General features: G+C 36.0%; 1 protein-coding gene across 1 annotated transcript; it reads left to right on the top strand.

Annotated features, from left to right (window-relative positions):
* The first annotated feature begins 6,304 nt into the window (after positions 1 to 6,304).
* On the top strand, positions 6,305 to 22,060 carry LOC105440569. The gene is made up of 10 exons (XM_030983878.1): positions 6,305 to 6,924; positions 13,268 to 13,589; positions 14,463 to 14,697; positions 15,250 to 15,505; positions 15,974 to 16,093; positions 17,214 to 17,439; positions 18,250 to 18,371; positions 18,910 to 19,057; positions 19,789 to 19,947; positions 21,485 to 22,060. Exons 1-10 carry the CDS (start codon positions 6,778 to 6,780, stop codon positions 21,649 to 21,651), a joined length of 1,902 nt encoding a protein of 633 aa, XP_030839738.1. The 5' UTR covers positions 6,305 to 6,777; the 3' UTR covers positions 21,652 to 22,060.
* The last annotated feature ends 719 nt before the right edge of the window (positions 22,061 to 22,779 follow it).

Below are 22,779 nucleotides of genomic sequence, written 5' to 3' on the forward strand. Positions count from 1 at the left end.
AAACCTAAAATTTGAGTAAAACAAATAATGTTTCTATCATTATATTATTTTTATGTATTTGTATAGCGTATTTTATATCAAAATTGTATCTAGATCTAATTAATTTTAAAGGTAATATGGAATGTTATCAAAGTCCAAATATACGTCACAGACTTGCATGTAGGGGGTCTCACTACAGATCATAAACATGCCAGCACCCTTGATAGCAGACGACATCGCAAATGCCTATTTTTCAAAATATTTGCCAGTTTGATGTGGGGTACTCAGTGGGCGTTTTTTGGTGATCTATGTATCAAAGGAAAGCTTGTGGTAAAAATTATATATTATAATTGATGAAATTCTAGTTTTGGTTTCATTTAAACAAATAATGCGAGCGGAAATTTTTTCATATAGATCTAGTTACCTGAAAACAGGGCATTTTAAGCGCTTTTTATAATCCTCATTAACAGGATCCTGTTAATCCTCCCCTGATAAATGGTCCACATTAATTACAATAGGTTCTTTTAAAAAAAGTGGGCCTTTCAGATACTTTTTTTTTGGGGGGGGGGGGGGTGCATGCCAATACTCTACAATGTAAACAGATCTAGATCTAGATGTAATATGTAGGTCTAGACCTAACTTTGTTAGATCTATAAAAAGTATAATTCTATTCTCATCTAGAAATTTAAACAAGTCAAAAAAGTGAAGAAAAAAAATCACAAATTTCGAAAGTCTAACACACAGTTAGCAGCAAGAAAGTGTTGCCATAAAAAATGCCTGAAAAAATATTTGTGGTTTATACAACATTCTTCAAGACTTCATAAACAACTGTATTATTAGTATGGTAGAGGTACCTTAATCCATGCAGTACATTAATCCACGCATCCCTCAATACGCGCGATGCGACGCGTTATATGCGCTCATTTTTTTTGGATAGACAATAAAACAACAAGCCTATCGCGATATCACAACAATTTTGAGGGAAAATCATTGGTTTCTTGTATTTTTATGATTTCATGAAATCATCAAGAATACACTTCATTGAGACAGAAAACGAAAATATACATTCATTTCCTGTATTAAAACTGTGGTGCGTGGATTAATGTACCGCTTGATTTTGTCAAAGAAAAATTGAAGCGGTCACGTAATCGACACGAGAGTTAACATTCACCAAATATTCCTGTCAAAGTTTTCTCTATAAATGATCCTCAGAATATTTAGTATTTAATGAGGAAAAAACGTTGATAAAAAATGTTAAATTATTTGACTTTTTAGCCTTTCAAAACAAAGTGCGTGGATTAAAAGTACCTCCATCATACAGTTGTAGATCTAAACTATGAGTAGACTAGATCTATGACCATCAAATTTTAAAAAGATCACTTTAACTTCGGCCAGGGCCTAACTGTTAGGCCTATACTTTGTATTGACATCGTGTTATGAGTGGCCTATACTTTGTATTGACATCGTGTTATGAGTGGCCTATACTTTGTATTGACATCGTGTATGAGTGGCCTAGCCCAGTCAACATATTTGTAAAGTGACATTGTATTCCTTCTTACTTAAAGGTACTATGTCCCATTTGCAGGCCAAAAAAATGAAAAAGTTAAATTCCAACTGCATTTGAAAGATAATACTAATTTAGAACTTCCCTAAACAAAGTGGGGCTTAAAAATGTCTTCAAGTGGGAAAATAACGACTAGATCTATTAGTTGTCAAATCGACTTTAGGGCTATAGGCCTAGAGCCCAAAAGTAATAGTCTTGATTTTCAGACAACTGTACCGAATGGTCATAGAGGTCTACGTTTTATGCTGCGCAAAGATTCAATCAGTTTAATCTTGGCCATCACAAGAAGTGGGTTATTGATGTAGATCTAGACAAATGCTCATGTACCCTTTACAACTCTTTTCATGTATTTTATGACCAAAGAAGAAAAAAAAGCCAGTCAGTCACTCAGTAGTGTCTGACAGTGAAGTCTAGCAAGTAAACGGGTTTCCTTGCATAATTTGAATATGAGGACACTGCTAACATTTAAATTTCACAGATAGGACATAGGTCTAGGCCTACATGACATAGGCTAGACCCTATTCATAATTCCTGCAAAGTTCTACAGAATTTGAGGTTGGCTGCAAAAGGGACATAGATCTAGTACCTTTAAGTTCTAGATCTACTAGATCTAGTTTTACTAATACTAGACATAAAGTTAGATCTAGATCCAACATAAAATAGACTTCCAAATTGCCAGAGTCTATAGCTACTGTGGATTAGTACAGCAACGTTAGTCCAATAACTGTTTAACACCGTAACTTAGCTCCGTCTCGCCCAGTACACTACAGTGCACAACGTGTGAATCTAAGTAACAAAACACTGGGTAGTACTAGTAGCTGTAACACTTGTAAATTGTAACATAACTGATCTTAGTTACGTTACTGTATATAATAACAGCACTAAGAAGTCTAAAGTAACAAATAAACAACATTAACGACTCGTAAGTACCTAAGCAACGAACTTGACCACTGACACTAGAATGACGTCAGTCGAAACTAGTGTCGTCTAATATCAACTTGTAAGTCAATCAATTCAAGATAATACATAACTGTCGATTAGTGTTAAACATAACACAAGAGAAGCATTGTAATTATCTCGTTCCAACGCAACGCCAGTACTCTGAAGGTACCGTAGATAATCAAGTCTTGACTCTTCTCCCGGACAGCTGTCAACGTAGCTTTTTGGTGCAACAAATTCAAGATTCAAGATTCGGCACGTGCTGTCGATGGGAAATCTATTGTTTACAAAACACCCAAACATGGGGATTATAGAAGTATAGTACACACGTAGGTAGACATGTCCGCCGCGCTCCGTGGGAATTTCTTAGAAACTAGCTCGACACATCGCCGTGCGGGATTATTAACTTCTTAGAAATCGGTTCAACGCATAGTCTTACTCCCAGTCTGTGATGGACGCGGGACGCGCATTTAAAGATTCGTTGTACGGGATGGGGGGAGGGGGAGGGGGCAGGGTGAGGGTGGGGGTAAAGACATTTAATTGCTGTACTGTTGGGACAACCTCAAAATTAGAACTTTACAAGATCGAGTTCGATCCATCGACCTCAAGTCTCCAGCTTTTATTTTATTGTTGTTTTTGTTTACGCCACTCCCGCTAGTCTGAGTCTATATAATTCTATACAGTACAACGTAGGCCGAGGTGCCTCTGCCCTCGACTCCAACGTCGAACAAGTGAGATGCCAACTAAAGGGTGTAATAAGAAACTAAATCATTAATTTGTTGGGTTTTTTGCATTTCGAAAATTATATGAGCCTCGATCTGCAGGACCACTTTTCGTTAAAAAAAAAAAAAAAAAAAAAAAAAATTGTAAAGTGCACAGGCTTCACACACTTCAAATGGGTGTTTCCACATGTTACCTGCATGTATACACCCCCTGTCATCCTAGCTGACATGGGTAGGGTTAGGGTTATGTTTAAGATTATGCTTAGAGTTAGGGGTGTAAGGTGAGGTCAACAAATGGAAACACCCCCATTTGAAGTGTGTAACGTAGGCTATGCATCTTTACGATTTGCATTATTTTTACGAAACTTGGCCCTATATACAGCCCTCTCCCCTCCCAATACATTTTAACACAGGTCACATTTCAGCTAGGTCTCTATCGAGAAAAAAAAAATCAGCTCGCGTGCACTTCAGTTTGAAAATTTGCTCATACGAAGAACAAAGGCGGATTTGGGGCTAATGGCCCTATCTTGGAGAGGGGTGTGTGCGGATGGGGGGGGGGGGGGGCTCAGACAATGAACAACCACCAAATTTTTGGGTGGGGTACATTTATCACTAAGCCACTTATAATTTTGGTGTGGATCAAATATTATAGAGCCCTTACCCCATTGTTTTTTTTTTTTTTTTTTTGGGGGGGGGGGGCTCAGATATCATTGTGTCTACCATATTTTTGTTGGGAATCGACTATCATTGAGCTCCTCTCTCCTCCGAAGATATTTTAACAAAAGTCAAATTTCAATTCTCTTTCAAGGAAAAAATTTCCATCCGCGTTATGAGTTCCCACAAAATATTGGGGGGGGGGGGGGCTCAGAAATAATTTCTTATCCAAATTTTAAAAAAATCATCTCGCATGACTTCATTTTTTTTTCTTTCTTTCTTTGTGGGTGGAGTTCAGATATCATTGAGCCCATCATATTTTGGGTGGGGCTCGGATTGAGCCCCCCCCCCCCCCTCCTCCTAATTTATTTTAACACAGGTCAAATTTCGGGTCTTTATCGGGCAAAAAAAAAATCGTGCCCATGTTATGCATTCTAATATATCAGGGGCAGGGTTTTTTTTTAGTAGGAACAAACTAAGACGGATTTGGGGTTAAGCCTGCCCCTTCTATCTTTCAGAGGGGTGTGTGCGGAGGGGGGGGGGGGGGGTGGCTCAGACATTAATTGAACAACCACCAATTTTTTTTGGTGGGGGACAGTTATCTCTAAGCCACTTATAATTTTGGTGTGGCTCAAATATTACTGAGCCCTCTCCCAATTTTTTTTTTTTTGAGGGGGGGGGGGGCTCAGATATCATTGTGTCTACCATATTTTTGTTGGGAATCGATTATCATTGAGCTCCTCTCTCGATCCTCCCAAAAAAGGATAACATTTCCACCCGTGTGATGAGTTCCCCCAAAATATTGGGGGGGGGGGGAGCTCAGATATCATTCTTTTATCAAAAACACAACAAAAAAAAACAGCTCGCATGACTTCATTTCGATTTTTTTTTTTTTTTTTTTTTTTTTGGGGGGGGGGGGGTGGTTTTTACGGTGGAGTTTAGATATCACTGAGCCTAGCTTATTTTGGATGGGTCTCGGATTGAGCACCCCCCCCCCCCCCTCCTCATAATATATTTTAACACGGGTCAAATTTTAGGTCTTCAGGGGAAAAAAAATGAAGCCCGCATTATGCATTCAAATATATCAGGGGCAGATTTAAAGGAGATTATAAGAAAATGAATTTAACGAATGGGCTCCAAAATTAAATTATAAAAAGTGTTGGAAGTGAAGGTTTAACTAACATGTTTGTTGTTGCTTAGACCTATTCTTACAGTGACGAATCCATGCAGGGGGCGCAAGAGGGCGCAAGCCCCTCCTTTCTTTCTTGTTGTTGAGAATCACACATTGAACATACTAAGAAAATTTCCTTCTGCGCCCCCTCTTTATTCAAATTTGCCGTCTGCACCCCCTCTATTTCCAAATCCTGGATCCACCGCTGTTCTTTTAAAATGAGGGATCAACGGCCAACAAAGTTTTTAAATTATGATTTTTGCTTTGAAATCAGCCTCTGTTACTCCGCCTTGATGGTGTGTGTTTGTTCTCGAGGGGGGGGGGGGGGAATCCTGTTCGTACCCGTTTTGGGGCACTTTATAAATTAAATTTGGGTTTATGCCCCCCCCCCCCCCCCCCCCCCCCCCCCCCCCCCCGCCGCCTGACAGTAGTAATATGAATAGTTGTAAATCACGTACGGTTTTAGTTTAGGATCGGAGTAGAAGTAGAATAATAGATAATAATGATAACCAGAGGATTGTGACACATTGTTACAATTATAAGTTAAACTTGACACATGAAGTCATTACAAAAACAACTTCAACAACAAGTCTAGGATTATGTTTTCTGGGCTCTCCTATGTTACGTAACAAACAAAGGGGTACTTGGACCACGCTCTGTCACCCCATTCATAAAACCGAAATGGTTGTTTAACAGTTTGAGAGAGCTAGTCTTGCTCGCAGTCACTTGAGTGTGACTTTCGCCGTTTTCTTCTGTAATTCTGAACTTTTTCTTCTTAATTCTTCTTTTTCCTCTCCTTCTTCTTCTCCTTCTTTTTTTTCTTCTTCTTCTTTTAGAAATGTCTCACTATGTGAGACTAAGATTAGGCGCATATACTTTTGGGGTAATAAATAAACCTCGGCCCAGTCATCCAAAGTGAGTCAAATATGATATGATTTATAAATGGGGCGCCAAATAACTAAATCATTAAATTAATTTCTTTCTTGTTTGGTTGCTGCCTGCAATTGTCTAAAACTAAGCGAGAAAAATATGCAGTCATGAAGGCATAACATAATTATCTTCCTAGCTCTTAGTCCTCCATGGTATTATGAGTCAACTTTAAAAGAAAATGAGGGATCGCCGAAATGTTTCCAATTTGCTTTGAAACTACATTGAAAATTGAAAATAAAAATGACATGCTGTTTACAATGAACGATTTGATTAAGCTATGCACTGGCATATCACAGCTATAGTTACAATTTATTTGACAAACTAGTAACCCCCCCCCCCCCCCCCATCACAAAACAACAATAAGTTCACTGCGTGCCTGGGGATTACATGCTTGCCTTCAAGAAATTAGATGATGATACTGAGCTCTTCTATTTTACATAACAAAATAAACAAAGGGGTACACTTCCTGTCCCCCATTCACAACGAAACACCAATCGGCAATGGTCGCGTGCGAAAATTTGCATAACAAGTGATAGATCGAGGGCTTATATTGGTATAGTGTAGACTCATTTGCATATGAATAGTCTGCATTCGCCCCGTCGTGTTTAAAGCATTACTAATCTCTCTAATAGTCTAGAGTATTCACTTCGCTTTCTGTCAGTTTAAGCTTGCCTTGACGACTTGTATAGATACTCAAACATTCCTCTATTATATAGTTAGTTGGCATTTTAGTTTAGTAAGCATCTATTTTGCTCGAAAAAGTCATCGATATCGTCGATTCGTTAAAAGTGCCTTGATCCAGACTATATTAGTTCAACATGTGGTGGCTTGAGCGAAAGCAGAACCAGTTGTTCCTGATAGTGAATGGACGGAGGGCATTCAGCCGAAACAGGAATGTCGAGTTTCCCGACGTCATCAGCATGATTTGCGTCGCTAACACTTCATCTACTGAAGACAGCATACAGGTGAGAAACTTACATAACCTACTAGAATAATCTGCAGTTCGTGTTTCTGACATGGTTACTCTTTAAAAAAATGCAACCTTGCAACAATGCAAGTCAAGACATGATTGATAGACATTCTAACTGTTGGACAAGTGCAAATGAAATCATTTCAAATGGTGTGCAGCACTGCCTGCAAGTGCAAGTGCAACGTAGACTTTCAACGTAGGGATTAAGATCTAACTTTAACTCAACAACAGTTAACTGTCAGTTCAGTTATCTATTTATCTCAGATCTCTAAGTTCGGTTTAACAAACTAGTGTTAGACCTATTTTTTTATGTATATCACTTATCTATTCTAGCACTATAGTCGTACTACTAGTACTAGTAGAGTCTATAGTAGCTTGCTGGGACTGGTTTGGTTGAGCTGGTTGCATGTGACCCGGGCTTAGAATATATATTATTTTATAGTGTCTAAGTTAAGTAGATTAGATCTAGACTAAGCCAATTAAAACTTAACGTCAGTAGTAAGTAAGTTGTGTCTGCTATTTTGTTGTTCAAAGACACTAGTTGTCACTATGTAAAGAAATATTCTGGTTGAGGTCAAATAGAGTCTATGTGAAATGAGTTTGACAGAGCATTAAACCATTAATTATTACTCCATCGTGATTGAGATCTCAACTATAAATCTAGGTAGAGGTCTCTATTTAAACTGAAATCACATCAAATTCAGACTTGGTTCAGGTCATGAGACAGTTCGGCTGACTGTCTACTAGCGACCAAGTCTTGAAGCCTAGCCTCCACCAAATTATTTCTTGTGACCAGTATAAATGTAACCAATTATATCCCTGTTACACATGTACACAAAAAATATTTACAAAAACGATGAATTTTATTTCATCTAATCACAGCAAAAACTTACATGCCATATGCAAAAATGGATCTATGAATACATGTAGATCTGGGTAAACTAATATAGGGTTTCAAACTCTCTGCATCTGCATAACATATGAAATTATATAATGAGCCAGGAAAAATTAATTTCCTTCAATATAATTTTTAATCAAAATATCTTCAAAGCTTTTTGTATCCCAGGATGTAATTCAAAATATTGCTAGAAAAGTGATTGAGTTCATGTTTGGTTCTTTAATTAACAATCGCACAGATCCAGGTGTGCAGAGAGATATCCAATTGGATTTTCGTCTTGGGAGCCGACCCAAGCTAGCTAGATCTAGTAATTATCAGTAAAAGTTTGGTGAATATTTGATAAAGGATTTATTACAAAGTTTTTTTTAAACCCAAATTAAAACTCTGCGATGAACTTTTATTGTGTGCTAAAATTGAATGAATTCATAATTTCTTGAACACAATTTATTCATGCCTGTGCCATATGTTTTCACACACTTTTAGATTTTTTACTTTATCAACTACCATGGAAACGTCTACAAAAATGTGATAAGAATTTTTAAGTTACATGTCCGTCACAGAGTTGTAGATTTTTGTTTGATTGGAAATTAAAATTTGTATAACATTGCTTATAATCCGTTTTCAGATTTTGTCAGATAACTATCATCAAGCTGTCAACCTGATTTTTCTGCTTATTCATAAAAATCAATATATATTATTTGTGTAGACTTTCCTGTTGAATATTTCTGACTCATTCAAAACCTTCACTGATTGGTTTCTCTAACTTCAATTAGTTTACCCATATTTTGTGTGTCCAGTCGAGTCACATAGCTAAAACATACCTGACACATAGTGGAAGACTTTATTATCCCCTCGCGGATGAAGTCAGAGGGGATATAGTAAAGCTGCCGTCCATCCTTACTTCCGTGCTTCCATAACAAATGGTTTTCTTTTGATAACTGTAGATGTGTTTTGCAGAGTTTAATAAAATTTGATTTGAAGGTGCATGCATGGTATAAAGTACAGCCTAAGGTCGATTTTAGAGTATGTAGGTCAAAGGTCATAGCTCATTAAATATGCGAAAATAGCAAATTATGGCTTCAGTTCGTTAACTTTAGTAAAGTTCAATGGATTTTAATGAATTTTGGTATGACGTCATGGAATCAAAATTCAGCCCGAGTTTGATTTCGGAGTATATATGTCAAAGGTCATAAGTCTTTAAATATGTTAAAATGTAGTTTCCGTTCGATAGCTTAAGTACCGGTAATGTTTGACTTATTTTAATGAAATTTGGTATGAAGGTACATGGATCAAAATACAGCCTGAGTCTGATTTTGGAGTATGTAGGTCAAAGGTCATAAGTCTTTAAATATGCGAAAGTGTGGTTTCCGTTCGATGTTTAAAGGGGAAGTCCACCCTGAAATTAAGTTGGGTTTAATAAAAGCAGAAGAATGAGAGAAACATATCATTGAAGGTTTGACGAAAATCCATCAAAGGATAACGAAGTTATGAATTTTAAATTTTTAATTTTGTGACGTCACTTCCGAGCTGCTCTTCCATATGTTGTGTACTGTAATTTCCATAAATTGCCCCCTTTTCATGGTTCTTGATGAAGGAATGGATCTATTTCATAGAGGCGTGTATAAAAGCATGTGTCTGATAATATATCGAATGCACAGGTAAAATAATTATTATTTTTCTGAGAAAATGGCAATTTATGGAATTTACAGTACACAACGTATAGGAGAGCAGCTCGCATGTGACGTCGTCACAAAATGAAAACTTTAAAAATTCATAACTTTTGTATCCTTTGTCGGATTTTCGTCAAACCTTCACTGATATGTTTCTCTCACTGTTCTGCTTTTATTAAAAACAACTTAAGTTCAGGGTGGACTTCCCCTTTAATGGATTTTTATAAAATATGGTATGAAGGTACTGTACATATTGTATAAACATACAGCCTATTAAGTTTGATTTCAGAGTATTTAAGTCAAAGGTCATAGCTCATTAAATATGCAAAATAGCTTACTATGCATCTGAATATGCGGTTTCCATTCAGGGGCCGCGGAGCGTTTTTTGAAAGTGGGGGGGGGGGCGGATCATGCAAAAAAGCACAATCTTATAGTCATTTTCGCGTTTTTGTACACGTCTACTGAAAAAAGTGGGGGGCTGCAGCCCCCCTTAATCCCCGCGGCTCCGCGGCCCCTGCCATTCGATAACTTTAGTAATGTTTGTCAGATAATCCCCTTGCGGAGGAAATCTGAGGGGAAAATAGTAACGCTACTGTCCGTCCTTCCGTCCGCCTGTAACAAATCTTGTGAACACGTACTGGTTTCCGTTTGATAATTTAAAATGTTTGACAGATTTTCATGAAATTTGATATGAAGGTACATGCATGGTATCAAATACAGCCTAAATTTGATTTTGGAATAATGTACATTAGGTCAAAGGTCAAATGTCTTGGGTTATTCCGTAAAGTAGTAAACTTTCTTTTCATTCAATCCCCAGATGTCAGTAACTTAATTCCGTCTAATGGACGTACATGTAACTTGTTCTGATGTATTATGCCGTTTGTTTCCAGCGAGGGCTTGCTACGCTTTGCGTTGTCCTTGTGTTGTATTTTTTGTTCTGATGTGATGTGCAGAGAGTGTTTTTTATACAAAGTACTTTTTTTTCTAAATGGCCAATGTTGGTTAAACATGGAACTTACATGTAGGAAAGTATACCTAACAAACTGAAAGTTTCCCCACTAAGTCATACATACATGGTCACATTGCCAATGGGAGGGTCTCCATACTTGTATATACTTTTAAAAACTCATATTTGTTTGATTTTTCTACATTCATCCAAACCAAATTTCTATGAAAGATTCAATTTCCCTTTAAGCTTTAAGCTGACATTAACCATCTTAGATTAGATTAGATTTTTTAAAGAGATATTTAAAAGAGGATTAACCTAGCTAGACTATGTACTGGGCGACATTCAAAGTTAGTCTTATACCTTTTGACATAGCGATTGACAATGTATTTCTGTAAATCAGCATATTGTATTATGAAAGTTTATGAATTCTTGAAAGAAAGAAAGTATTCTGAATTCTCAACAAAAACCAAACAAAATAAAAAAGTCTCCAAAAAAAATTTTCTTCAGAATTTCAGGATTCTCAAAAAACAAAAAAAACAAACACATCTAGAATTCTCTAAAGAATGTTTTTTTAATTCCCTTTTTGGAGAAATCTGAAATTCATGAATGGGAGGGGGGTTTGTATTTAGGAGTCTATTTACTATAATAAATAGTGAATGTTCTATCATGTACACTATAAATACTGGACTATGAACTCCAAATACTAAATTATCCCTCGTGCAGGTTTATTTTGACTCAGGATAATTTAGTAATTTAGTCGGACATATAATTCATTATTGTATGATAGAGTATACACTATTTATATAATAGTTCACGACTTACTTATGCAGATGGTCCTTACAAGGGTGCTATAGGTTATACTGGCTTTAAACGGGACAGAAACAGAACTGTATACATAATTGAGTCCTGAAATCGTACCGGTGGTACTCGAACTGTCCAGGCTCCTAACCTAGAATGCAGCATCCTGATAATGTAGTCTTATAATATATGCACACTTAAATGATTACAAATTTTTCCTCTATTCTTTATGACATTCATACCACAAATATGTTACCAAACTTGTAACAAATTAGTACAATGCCCTTCCATACATTCCTGTTTTCCATTATAAATCCAATTATACAGGTATAATTTATACTGAAATGTACAATGTATTGTAAAGGTATCAAGACTAGCTTTATGCCATATTACTGGACTACCCACCTAGTGCTAGCCAACCTGAGAGGATGGTGCACCATTAAAAGTTTCAATCACTGATGACATGGAATATCTCATATTGGCAACGCAGTCACTTTTTGTGATGTCATACAAGGAGAACTCTCCCACATGTACAAAAATATGTGAATTTCATTTTTTTCCTCAGTCAATTCATAGAACAGAATTTTTGTCCAAGTCCTCCTATAAAAGAGGTGATTTTAGTGCAATATCTGCAAAAGAAATTGGAAAGTTTTTCATGTATGATCTCCATATTAAACATTAGTAATCATAACTTTTTTTTAAATTCACGTCTTTACTCATTAATTGACTGTTTTTGCTTCAACTTAATTTCACTGACATTTATGTTACTTTAATTTTTCTGCATTCTTACAATTCAATTGTCTCTGAGGAGTTTATTCTCCTTTATAACGAGGGCAGAATCTAAACTCTACCGCAGTGCAAACTGTTGAAAGTTATACATCCCATACTTGTATCGCAATTGTATTAATGAAAATTCATCTAATTAATGAGAGTGCAAAATATAGGTTGTTTCTCTAAACATAGAGGTATATAGTCTGTACTGTTTGTACATTTCGGAGGAAATCGACTTACTAAAAGTTTCTGAATGTCCTGTGCATGCACATTTGTTGTATGTTACATGACACGATCATCAGGCAGACTACAACTTCACTCTTGATTTCTCAAGGGGAATTGTAATTTGTATATTATGCAAAACATATCTACCCTAGCTACATGTACATGTACAACAAAGAAATATGAGTAAAAATTGGCATTCAAGGAAAAAGGGATCTTTTTTTGCATGTTCCCCCGCCAAAAGAAGTTTGAAGGGGGTATACATGTACATAGGAATTGGCGTACGGTCGGGTTGTCGGGCGGTCAGTCGGTCAGTCTGTTGCAAATCTTGTGGATCGAACTACTTCCTCATTTTTTGAGCAATGATCATGAAACTTGGCACACATATTGGTCTTAGGATGGAGATGTGCAAGACATACTTTTTTACTGTGTTGGATACTGCGTTGCCATGGGAACGGCATATTATTGTAATATATCGGGGGAAAATCTCGTGGATCGAACTATATACATGTATACTTCCTCATTTTTTTGAGCAATGCTCATGAAACTCGGCACACATATTGGTCTCCAGTTGATTATGTACAAGACATTTTTTTTAATGTGTCGGAAAGTGCGTTGCATTGGTAATGGTCTGTTATTGCAATAAATCTGTAAAATCTTGCAGATCAAACCACTTCTTCATTTTTCGAGCAATGCTCATTAAATTTCGCACAAATATTGGTCTTGAGTTGATTATGTGCAAGACACATTTTTTAATGTGTCGGAAAGTGTGTTGCCATGGTAATGGTCTATTATTGCAATAAATCTGTAAAATCTTGTATATATCAAACCACTTCTTCATTTTTCGTGCACACACATGGGGAGTGAGTATTAATCACTTTCGGTGATATTTCTAGTTCTAGGCAAACATGTAGAACATTCAACTGTATCCCTTATAATCTTTGTGTGAGGTTGTCAAAGCAAAATGAATATAATTTCATTAAGCAGCTTATATTAATGCCTGTATTTGTCCGATTTACTTTCTTCCCAGGTCTGTTTTAGTAATGGTCTTTCTACACAGGCAAAGTTTTGCCAAATGAGTGTCACAAACATGGCAAAGACTTTGAAAAAAACGGAGAACAGCCTGACCGATGTTTTGTCAGTGATGGCGATCGTTAATGACGACATGATCTATTCATTTCCGTCATCAGAGGAAGAACTCCTTCCTTCTCAATCTTACACACAATCGAGGCAAAAACGTAGCAGTTCTGGATCTAGCAGCGACGGAACTCCACCAGAACGTAAGAGACGAAACAAGACTTCTGAACATTCGGCGGAGAATTCAGATGCAGCAATTGAACAAAAATGTCAAGGTTAGTTTGTGTTCCATTCTTTTACAAAATTCATTTCACTAATAATTCCAGACGTACAACATTTCTCTCTACATGATATCACTAAGTTTAAATGTGATGTTATTGATTGGCAGTTTTTAAATCAAAGAGAAATGCAAATATCATGGAGAGAATGTGTACAAAATAGTTTATCAATATAACAGCACTGAAAGCCTGATAAAATTGGGACATTCCACTTTTATTATTTGATTTTGTATAACTTCAAACAATTTTTAAATGGACTCCTATACAAATACCACAAATATTTCCATTTTTTTCATCAAAACTACAATCTCCTTTTTCTTATTGTTTATGAAGTACATGTTTGGGGCCAAATTGATTATTTAATGCCCCTCTGCAATAGCCACAGGGAAGGTAAAATGGCCAACTGCTGATTAAAACCAAAATAAAGTTGAAAAATGATTAATTGCCAATTCCCCAAAACAATGTTCATATGTTGCATTTTCCACATAAGGCAAAATGAGATTGAATTGAAAAGGGCTATAGGAATATTTTTTGTATAGCTCTAGGACAAAATTTCCCTGATGAGCCTCTGTGTGTTTTGATCCAGTTACTAATAATATGTATCAGGGCCCGTTGCATAAAGACTTACTATTATGGTAACTACCATAGAAACCTTGATTTCGATTGGCTGCTGAGCCCGGTTACCATGGTAGTTACCATAATGGCAAAGTTACCATAATAGTAAGTCTTTATGCAACGGGCCCCTGGTGTCATTTTCAAAATGTAGATTGTTCTCTGCACAGGGGATATTATTTATAAACATTAAAGATTTAAATGTCACAATCTTTGAAAATGTGTCATTGACCTGAAATTTTATTTCTTTACATGTAGGCATTTCTGAAATCTCCCTCAAAAAACTTGTGGAGCCCGAGAAGGATCTCCAGAGACCACGTACCAGGAAGGAAGTGATGGAGGCCAAACAGTTCGTGATGAAGGCAGCAACCCACTTCCAGAGCTCCCATGTCCTTCCAGTCCTCGCAGTAGATGGCCCTTCTGGAACAGCTTACCAGCTCCTAGGAGGGGTGTGCTATGCTCTTGCAGCTAAGGATCTTGTTGACGATGAAAGGTATTTTATTCTATAAAAGTTACCCGTTTTTGCAATTGCTTTTTAATGTTATTTTTGTTTCTTTTTGTAGTTACAGTGTATGAGACAAAGGTTAAATTTTTAAAGGGATTATGTGATGTACTTACCGATATTATATGTACAGAACATATTCATTTATCACTTGTCTTTTTTTTTCTCCATTTATTATGCAGTCCACAAATATGTAGTGGAAGCATGTAACATAAAAGAAATGCTACCCAGGTAGTCAATGTACCATTTGGGAAGAAAAATGGTAATAGAGAGGTGTTCCATTTATAGTTATACAATGAAGGGTATATTAAGGACAATACAAAATATTTTTAGATCCCTGACTCAAATAAAATCCCATAGAATATTTCCCTTGTGTACCATGTTCATATTTGTTTTCTTAAAAAGTGTGTGACTGCATGGAAAGGTATACCGTGTAAGCTTTTTTCCAATATTTTATTCTGCATGATACATATATACACCATGTTTCTATATCCTACCCATCTCAATATCCTATAACCAATATACTTTTTCTGATTGCTTTAGATATGAACATCTATCTCGTGGATGGCGCTGCAGGGTGTACCAAAACCTGGACAAGGTTGAGGCATTGAGAGTGGCATCACTGCATAGGTGTGGGCAACCTGCTGTAGACAAGCCGTGCTTGCAGGAGGAGGTTGCTGTCTGCAGGTCAATTCTATACGATGACAACAACCTTGATGTGGAGGATGAGCCCTGCACTATGACTGCCTCGACAAGACGCAAGTGTTCCCTAGCCCTTGGGAAAAATGGCTCCTTCAATGTAAGTCTAAACACTAGAGCTGACATTTTCATCTGACATTTTCATCTAGATAAAATGCTGAATTCATTCAATGTTCTATTTTTACTTGTAGCGAAGTAGGTTTTTTTTTAATGAAACGATGAATCGGACATTAAATTAGATTTATGTTCAGCATAAAAACTCATGAACATCACCCAACCCCCCAATAAAAAGGTTATTGTTATATTCAGCCAACTTACATGTACATGACAAAATGGAGTTTAATCAATGATTGATTTGAGATGATCGAGCTTTCAAGAGTGACTGTTGGAAACATAAATTTTAGCCAAAAAGTTCTAACATTTCTTATATTTTAACTTGAGGGGTCATATTACAATATGGTGAATTATGTAATGCAATGGTGATTGCAGTGAATGAATTGGAATGTTCAGAATCAAACTGGTTATGAGAGCATATATTATCCATTTCTTTTTTTGTTGTAATTTACAGGCACTGAGGGCTCTCGAGCCAACTTTCCAGTTGGCTAGTTATTCAAACAGATGCTACAGGAAAGCCACTCTCCTTTTCGATGCAACTAGAGAATCTACTGGAAAGGATTTGAAACAATGTGTAAGTAAGCTTTAAATTTTTTTTTTTTTTTTTACACATTTAAATATCATCTTGAGTAATGAAGGAAAGCATTTTTTTTCTTCATAGAATCGAACAAAACTTGACTTGCGAATGTTCAAAACTTTTTGGTAGAAAATGTATATTATTGCTGAGTAATGAGCTATATGAAAAATACAAAAATTGAGCTGGACTGGATGTCACACATACCACATGTTTTCTGTGCAAATGAGAATTGTGGTTTATTCAGCCGCTATAAGGAGTTTATCAAATCATCACAACCAAAGTAAATAAAGTAATATAGCGCCACCATTGGCGGATACCCTATTCTGACTGGAGGGGGGGGGGGGGGGGGTTCAATTTCCTGTTCAAAATCTGTGACTGATGCGCAATGGCTGCAAATAGCGACACGGCTTCCGGTGACTTTTTCTGACTTTTTTTGTTTGTCTCGCAACTTTTGAGACCGAGTTCTAAAAATTAACAATAAAATCAACTTTTTGCATAGGTACGTTCGTGTACAAAATACTGCTTTTCCTAAATTGCTTTACAACACTGTTAATTGTGCCTTCTAGTCTTTTTGCCTGACCATACTTGTCTTGAAACTTTTCAAGATACACTTTTGAAACATGAAAAAAATCACATATATAAATGAAAACAATAGATACATAAGTAGTTTATGAAACAATAGAATACAAAAGAATTGATCGGAAATTTCATTATTTATTATTTCAGTATTGTTGCCTATGCTATTCAGCAACTTTAAAAAAGAGATTGAGCTTCATAACTTAATGAAATATTAATGAATATGTTAAAATAGGTATCTAATTTGCATAAATTATAATAAAGTAACAAATTTGTGATAAAAACAAATCTGTATTGACGTCCTTGCAATATTTCGCATTAAGCTTGCACTCAAAGTGAGAATAGGGTTAAAGCAATAGTTTTTTACATATTCAAATCAAACAATAGATGAATTGGGGATTCTTTGCAGAAGAATTGACTTTGATTGAAAAAGTTGATAGTTCATATATATGCAAATAAAATTTGTCTTCTGACAGTGAGCAACAATACTTCACGTGCACTAATAACTACTCTTATTATTTTCATTTGTCTTATTTTATAGTGTTTCATGAAGCTACAAGGACTCTCAGAAGAGGAGCGATATTCACTTCTTCTGGAGGCGACCTTGTCTTTGAATGTTAAAAAGATGAAGGCGGATGCCGATGAACTGAAGGCAATGAAGAGTCTGAAGAGCGTGTTTGCTAAGGGAGTTGGGGCTAAGACGTGGGAAGAGGCGATAGAAAGATACCCAACCTTCACTTCAGAAGCAGCCCTGGAACCCTATGTTGGTATGCACAAATCATGGCTTCGTATAATGTCTATTGAAGAGAATATTGAGCCCCAGCAAGATATACAATAATTGCTATCCTGTATCTCCATCAATCCAAATTTTAAAGTTTAGATGAACTAGTAGGGTTGACTATTCTGACTGGGGGGGGGGGGGGGGTCAATTTGGCCCCTGCCTCCCCCGTACACAATCCAGGACTGCCACGTAACCGCTACAAATCACAACCTGCCTTTCAATGACTTTATTGTCTCGCAACTTTTGAGACCAAATTTGCCCCAAAATTGGGACAGTCCATGCTAGAGGTTATGCAACATTACTTAACCACACGTCTAGCCACAATTGACATTTTGCATAGTACGTTTGTGTACAAAATACTGCCTTTTCTAAATTGTTCTATAAAACATGTCAAGTTCAAATGTGGGTCAAAGGCAACAGGTCAAAAGGAAAACAGACTTTCCTTGGGATTCCATTATTGCTAAAGAGTAAACTACCAGAACCCAAAATTCACCTCCTGATCTGCTTATAGGGCCTAAGATGCAGGCAAGACAACGCTTGGCGTTTGCCTTGTTTAATGATATATTATTGAATGTGTTAAAATAGGAATTTAATTTGCATGAATTATAATAAAGTAATAAATGAGTGATTTTTGTAAAAAACAAACATCAAAGCAACATTTCTTTGCATGTGCATTGCTGTCCATGCAAAATTTCCCATCAATCAGACCTTCTGTGGCCAAGATATTGTGGGGGGAGGGGGGGGGGGTCAAATTGACTCCGGAGCTCTATGATCAATGTATATGTATTTTTTTCAGGTAAAAAGTATACAAAAGGTAACATCCCAGAGGTCTTCCTGGAGCACATCAGCAGGGCCAAGAGAGACATGGACATGAATGCAGACGACATCCCAGCCCTTATGATACAAGAACTAGAAGAGGTATTGTCCCATATTCTTAAGGTTCCAAAGCACTTATTTGTAGGCACTTGGTAATTGAAAGAGGTAAACTGAATTTCACATAAAACAAATCTCAAAATTGTGAGTTTAAAATATCTCAAAGTTGTAATATTGTAATCTATAAGGAACTCAAGGTTAAGGGATTTACATGGAGAATGATCTTATGCTGATGAAAAATCATTGGTAATTTGTCATTGATAACAAAAAACAAACAATTATATTCATGGCATAGAAATTGCAATTTTCCCACAAGTCATATATTACGTACAATGGCACTTTCGCCCAGACGACTGGCATGGAAAACTGCACCCACATGCTATTTCATCCTATTTTCAAATTTGATTTTTCTATTTTGATTCAACATAGCAAATGTTAAGCTGCAGATAATTATGAAAAGGGTATAAATAAAAAAAAACAGTTTCCAGAACTTTGCATTGTGTATATTATCTGGGCTCAACATATTAGAATTATAGTTAATTTGTATGTTCTTTCCTTTTTATTTGAATTTCTGATATTACAGGATATCCAGTTATCCTCAACACCATCGGCTACTACCAGAATCTTCCTGACAAAGGACATCACAGCGATATCCAAAGTGGTCAGCCAACATACCCGACACGATGTGCATATATTGCATATTGTCCAGTCCCCAGTAGGAGATATTCAAGGTAACTATATGCATGTTCCATGTCTTTTATTAAATATCTTATGAAGCTGACTGTTATTTCGGTATTCAAAGCAACATAACAAACGTTTTTGTGGTTGTGTAATAATGAGATAGCTGCAGTGTGTGTTAAAAAAATATAAATTATTAAGAAAGAATGTTACCGTATAACTTCCAGTGTGTTAGATTGGCTGCTCGATCTGAATGAAAATTCTTTCTTAAGAAATCCTCCTATGAAGCTCAACATTCATATAAATTTTTGTTTATATCACTTGGATTTTAAATATAATCTTGAGTTCTGGTAATGACAGAAATTAACTTCTGACAGAATCCAATGACATTTACAATGAATGTTCAAAACTTCAAAAAATAATGATTACTGAATGCTTTTGGGGGAAAAAAAACATATAATAGCTGACTAATGCTGAACAAATGAAGATAAGATGCTTGCCATGTGATCTCAAACACATTACCTCCAAAGCAAGCTAATTATATTAATTAGACAACTGCGGAGTAATTGTGAAACAAATGCATTTCTAATGTCTGGGTTTTTATTCCTAAAGAAAAAGGTGCATTCAGAACTCAAAAAATCACATTGTATCTGTTTGAAAAGAAATTGTGCCTCATGTGAAAAATCACATGTATGTATATTCGTTTTACTTCTATAGGAAATTAAGGCTTATTCATACTGTTCTAAGTAGCCATATAAAATGTGCATATATATTTTATCAACAGATGTCAACCATAATGTCTGTATGCAGTATGGTATTGTCGAGTCTAGGAGGAGGGGTGCTGGCACTAGCCAACTCTACATGCCATCAAGATCAGACTTCTACAAATATGCAGTGGAGCATTTCACTTCTATTGATGAAGTGGTTCTTGACGTTGGAGACGGTAAGACATTTTATCTATATACAGATCCAATTAAATTATGATACAGTTTTAGAATAAATGGGTAGATTAAATATATAGAGATACCAATAAAGCAACATGAATACAAAAATAAAATAAAATGTAAGGAAAGGAAAGTTGTGAAATAACGTCCAAATTGTGTAAATTCAAATTGGCTTTTTTCAATTCAAGTATATTTACCTATTTTTCACTATCCATAAATTCTAGACGCATAATAACTGACATTAATAGCATCAAAGTTGCCCAGTGTTGCACAACAAAGATTTTAGTCACGAGACTTGGGGTCGTGCAAAATCATGGTCAATATCAATAAGCAACCCTGTGCCTTGTCGGAAATTTGTGTTAACCCTAACTTTACCGGAAAGGTCTCAGATGGCGCCCCCCCCCCCCCCAGACAAATTTTGTTGTCAAACCCATTGCATTTTCAGCAATAGCTAGCGCTTCATGATTTTTTTTTCAAGTGTTATAAATCTTATGACACTGAGGTGTTGAAAATCAGACCTTTCATGATAAAAGGTCGAGCCGATTTTTTTTTTTTTTTTTTTTTTTTTCTTCCAGTTTTCCAGTAGAATGCAAAAAAAAAAAATGTTCATAAAACATTGAAATACATAAGAATTGAAAAATATGCAAAAAAAAGGCATATAAAAACTGTTTGAGAAGAAATGAACTGTGTAAAAGCTTAAAGACTTAAGATGACATTGTGAGCATATAATTTAAAAAAAATCCAAGTCAAGAGAGATATAGAGAGCTTTATATCTTCTCAAAAACTGTGAAACCAAAAACAATTTGGAATGAAACATTTTAGATAGGTTACAAACAGAGATTTTTTATATATATTCTCACCAGGAGAGAAATTAAAACGGTGGTTATTAGAACCGATCGTTAGATATATTGTTTTTAAACAATGGCTCACATATTCACTATTTAAAAATACTTTCCATAGATATTAAAATTTGAGACATTCAGATTGGTCTATTTAAACTATAACTCATATGTGTATACCATTTTCGAGAAATAAAATCAGATTTTAAAAATTCTAACAAGAAAATTGAAACGTCAGTGCCAAATTTGGTTACTTAAGGGGTAGGCTCTGAGGCCCCCCCCCCCCTCCAGTCTTACAAATTTCAAAATAGCCCCATTCAGTAAGGGTTTATGCTTTTTTTCTTTTTTCTTTTTTATTGATAATGTAAAAGTATTATTTTAGTAAGACAACCAAAAATTTAAAAAAGGGGGTTTATCATTTAAGTAGAAATGTATTGATAAAGAGATGTTGAGCAAATTTAACTCGAAAACCAGCTTTGAAAATCAAAGACAGACTGAACTTTACTAAAGCATTCCATATTGAACTTACCAAAGTAAAATACAAAAATGAACAATATGTAATGCATTTGGTATGGAATTAGGTGCTCGTTTGCTGTGGTTAAAGCACTTTACCTAGTGTTGCGTCTAATAACTTGGTTCTTCACAAGCTTCACCAGACAAACAAAATTAAATATTCTTTTCTCTATTATATTTTCAGGACTGCTGGCAAGGGTTGCAGCAGAATGTGGACGAAATGGGAGGATGGTAGAGGAGACAACACTGTCCAGCACAGAAATAGAGGCCATGATGGGTGCTGCAGACTCGGAGGAGATTCTAGATGCAGATCTAGTATTAAGCATGGACCAGACGTGTTCTATACCTTAGTGCATTTTGTTTCTCTCATTTCCTCACCTCGATCACTACCTCATTTAGTTCTGAAAAATATTGTTAAGATATGTGACAAACTAACGTTTTTATGTAAATATTTTTATACAGATATGGCTGGTAGGGTGTTTATATATCATTCTTTTGGCCGCTGGAGTTGTATTTTCATGAGGGAAAATAAAACTCCTTTAGGTAGGCTAAAGAATATGTATTACATACATAACAGGAAATATCTATTATAATATTAGATAACCTTGATTAAGACCAAGTCATGGTTTTTACATGAAAGTCTGAACACGAACAGTTTAATAGAGTCTGATCTACAGTAGATATCCATTGTCTTCGCCTTTCTTCTCTGTGCTTAGCTGTTATGACGAATATTGTTGATACATGAATACATTGTCTTAGCTCAAGCGCATATGCTCCTACTGTTATCGTTGACCAGCTGGTCAATATAACCATCCAGATGACCGGGCGTGAACTGTTAACAATAAATTGCAGTCCCCATATCACTTGACATGCTGTGGACCAATCACACCTTAGCAACTCTCTGAGCTATCTAATACAAGTATTTAAGTCTATGTGTAGATGTGTTTTTAGTTTAGTAGATAGGTGGCTGGACTACCGATCATTAGGTACATGTATGTGGTTCAAATCTCGGCCACTTCACTAAGGTCTAGCTTTGGCAAGACCTTAACATACATTTACTACACTCAAACTATGTTGTACCAAAATATGTAGCCTAGTTAAGGTCAGGTAACATACATGCAGGAGCACCTTGCTATATAGATGAGCGCTATACTAGAGTGCAATATTATTATTATTATCTTTTATTAGAGCATATTTTTGTCTTGCCAAGTGAACTTGATTACTTTGAAGGTAATTTCAAAGGCACAGGGTTGGTGAACGTGACTCGTCACCTTATTTATTTTTCTAAAGCATCAACACAAAAACCCACATATTATTATTTTATCAAGGATAAAAACTCGGGTCACAACTATTGGGCCCTTGATTTTGTTACCATCTTGTCAAAATGAAACACTCGATCTAACTCATTTCCAAGCATCAGAAGACGGTTGTTGATATCAATGATGTAGTTGGAAGATCATATACTTCAAAGTTATAATC

This window comes from Strongylocentrotus purpuratus, unplaced genomic scaffold (genome assembly GCF_000002235.5).
Source record: "Strongylocentrotus purpuratus isolate Spur 01 unplaced genomic scaffold, Spur_5.0 spur5_contig_832, whole genome shotgun sequence".
In the NCBI taxonomy this organism is placed as follows: domain Eukaryota; kingdom Metazoa; phylum Echinodermata; class Echinoidea; order Camarodonta; family Strongylocentrotidae; genus Strongylocentrotus; species Strongylocentrotus purpuratus.

Excerpts from the sequence above, each read along its gene's own strand:
- LOC105440569 (XM_030983878.1), top strand. The coding sequence starts at position 6,778 with ATGTGGTGGCTTGAGCGAAAGCAGAACCAGTTGTTCCTGATAGTGAAT. Across the intron at positions 14,698-15,249 it reads GATCTTGTTGACGATGAAAG|ATATGAACATCTATCTCGTG; the intron begins GTATTTTATTCT and ends TGATTGCTTTAG. Across the intron at positions 15,506-15,973 it reads GGAAAAATGGCTCCTTCAAT|GCACTGAGGGCTCTCGAGCC; the intron begins GTAAGTCTAAAC and ends TGTAATTTACAG.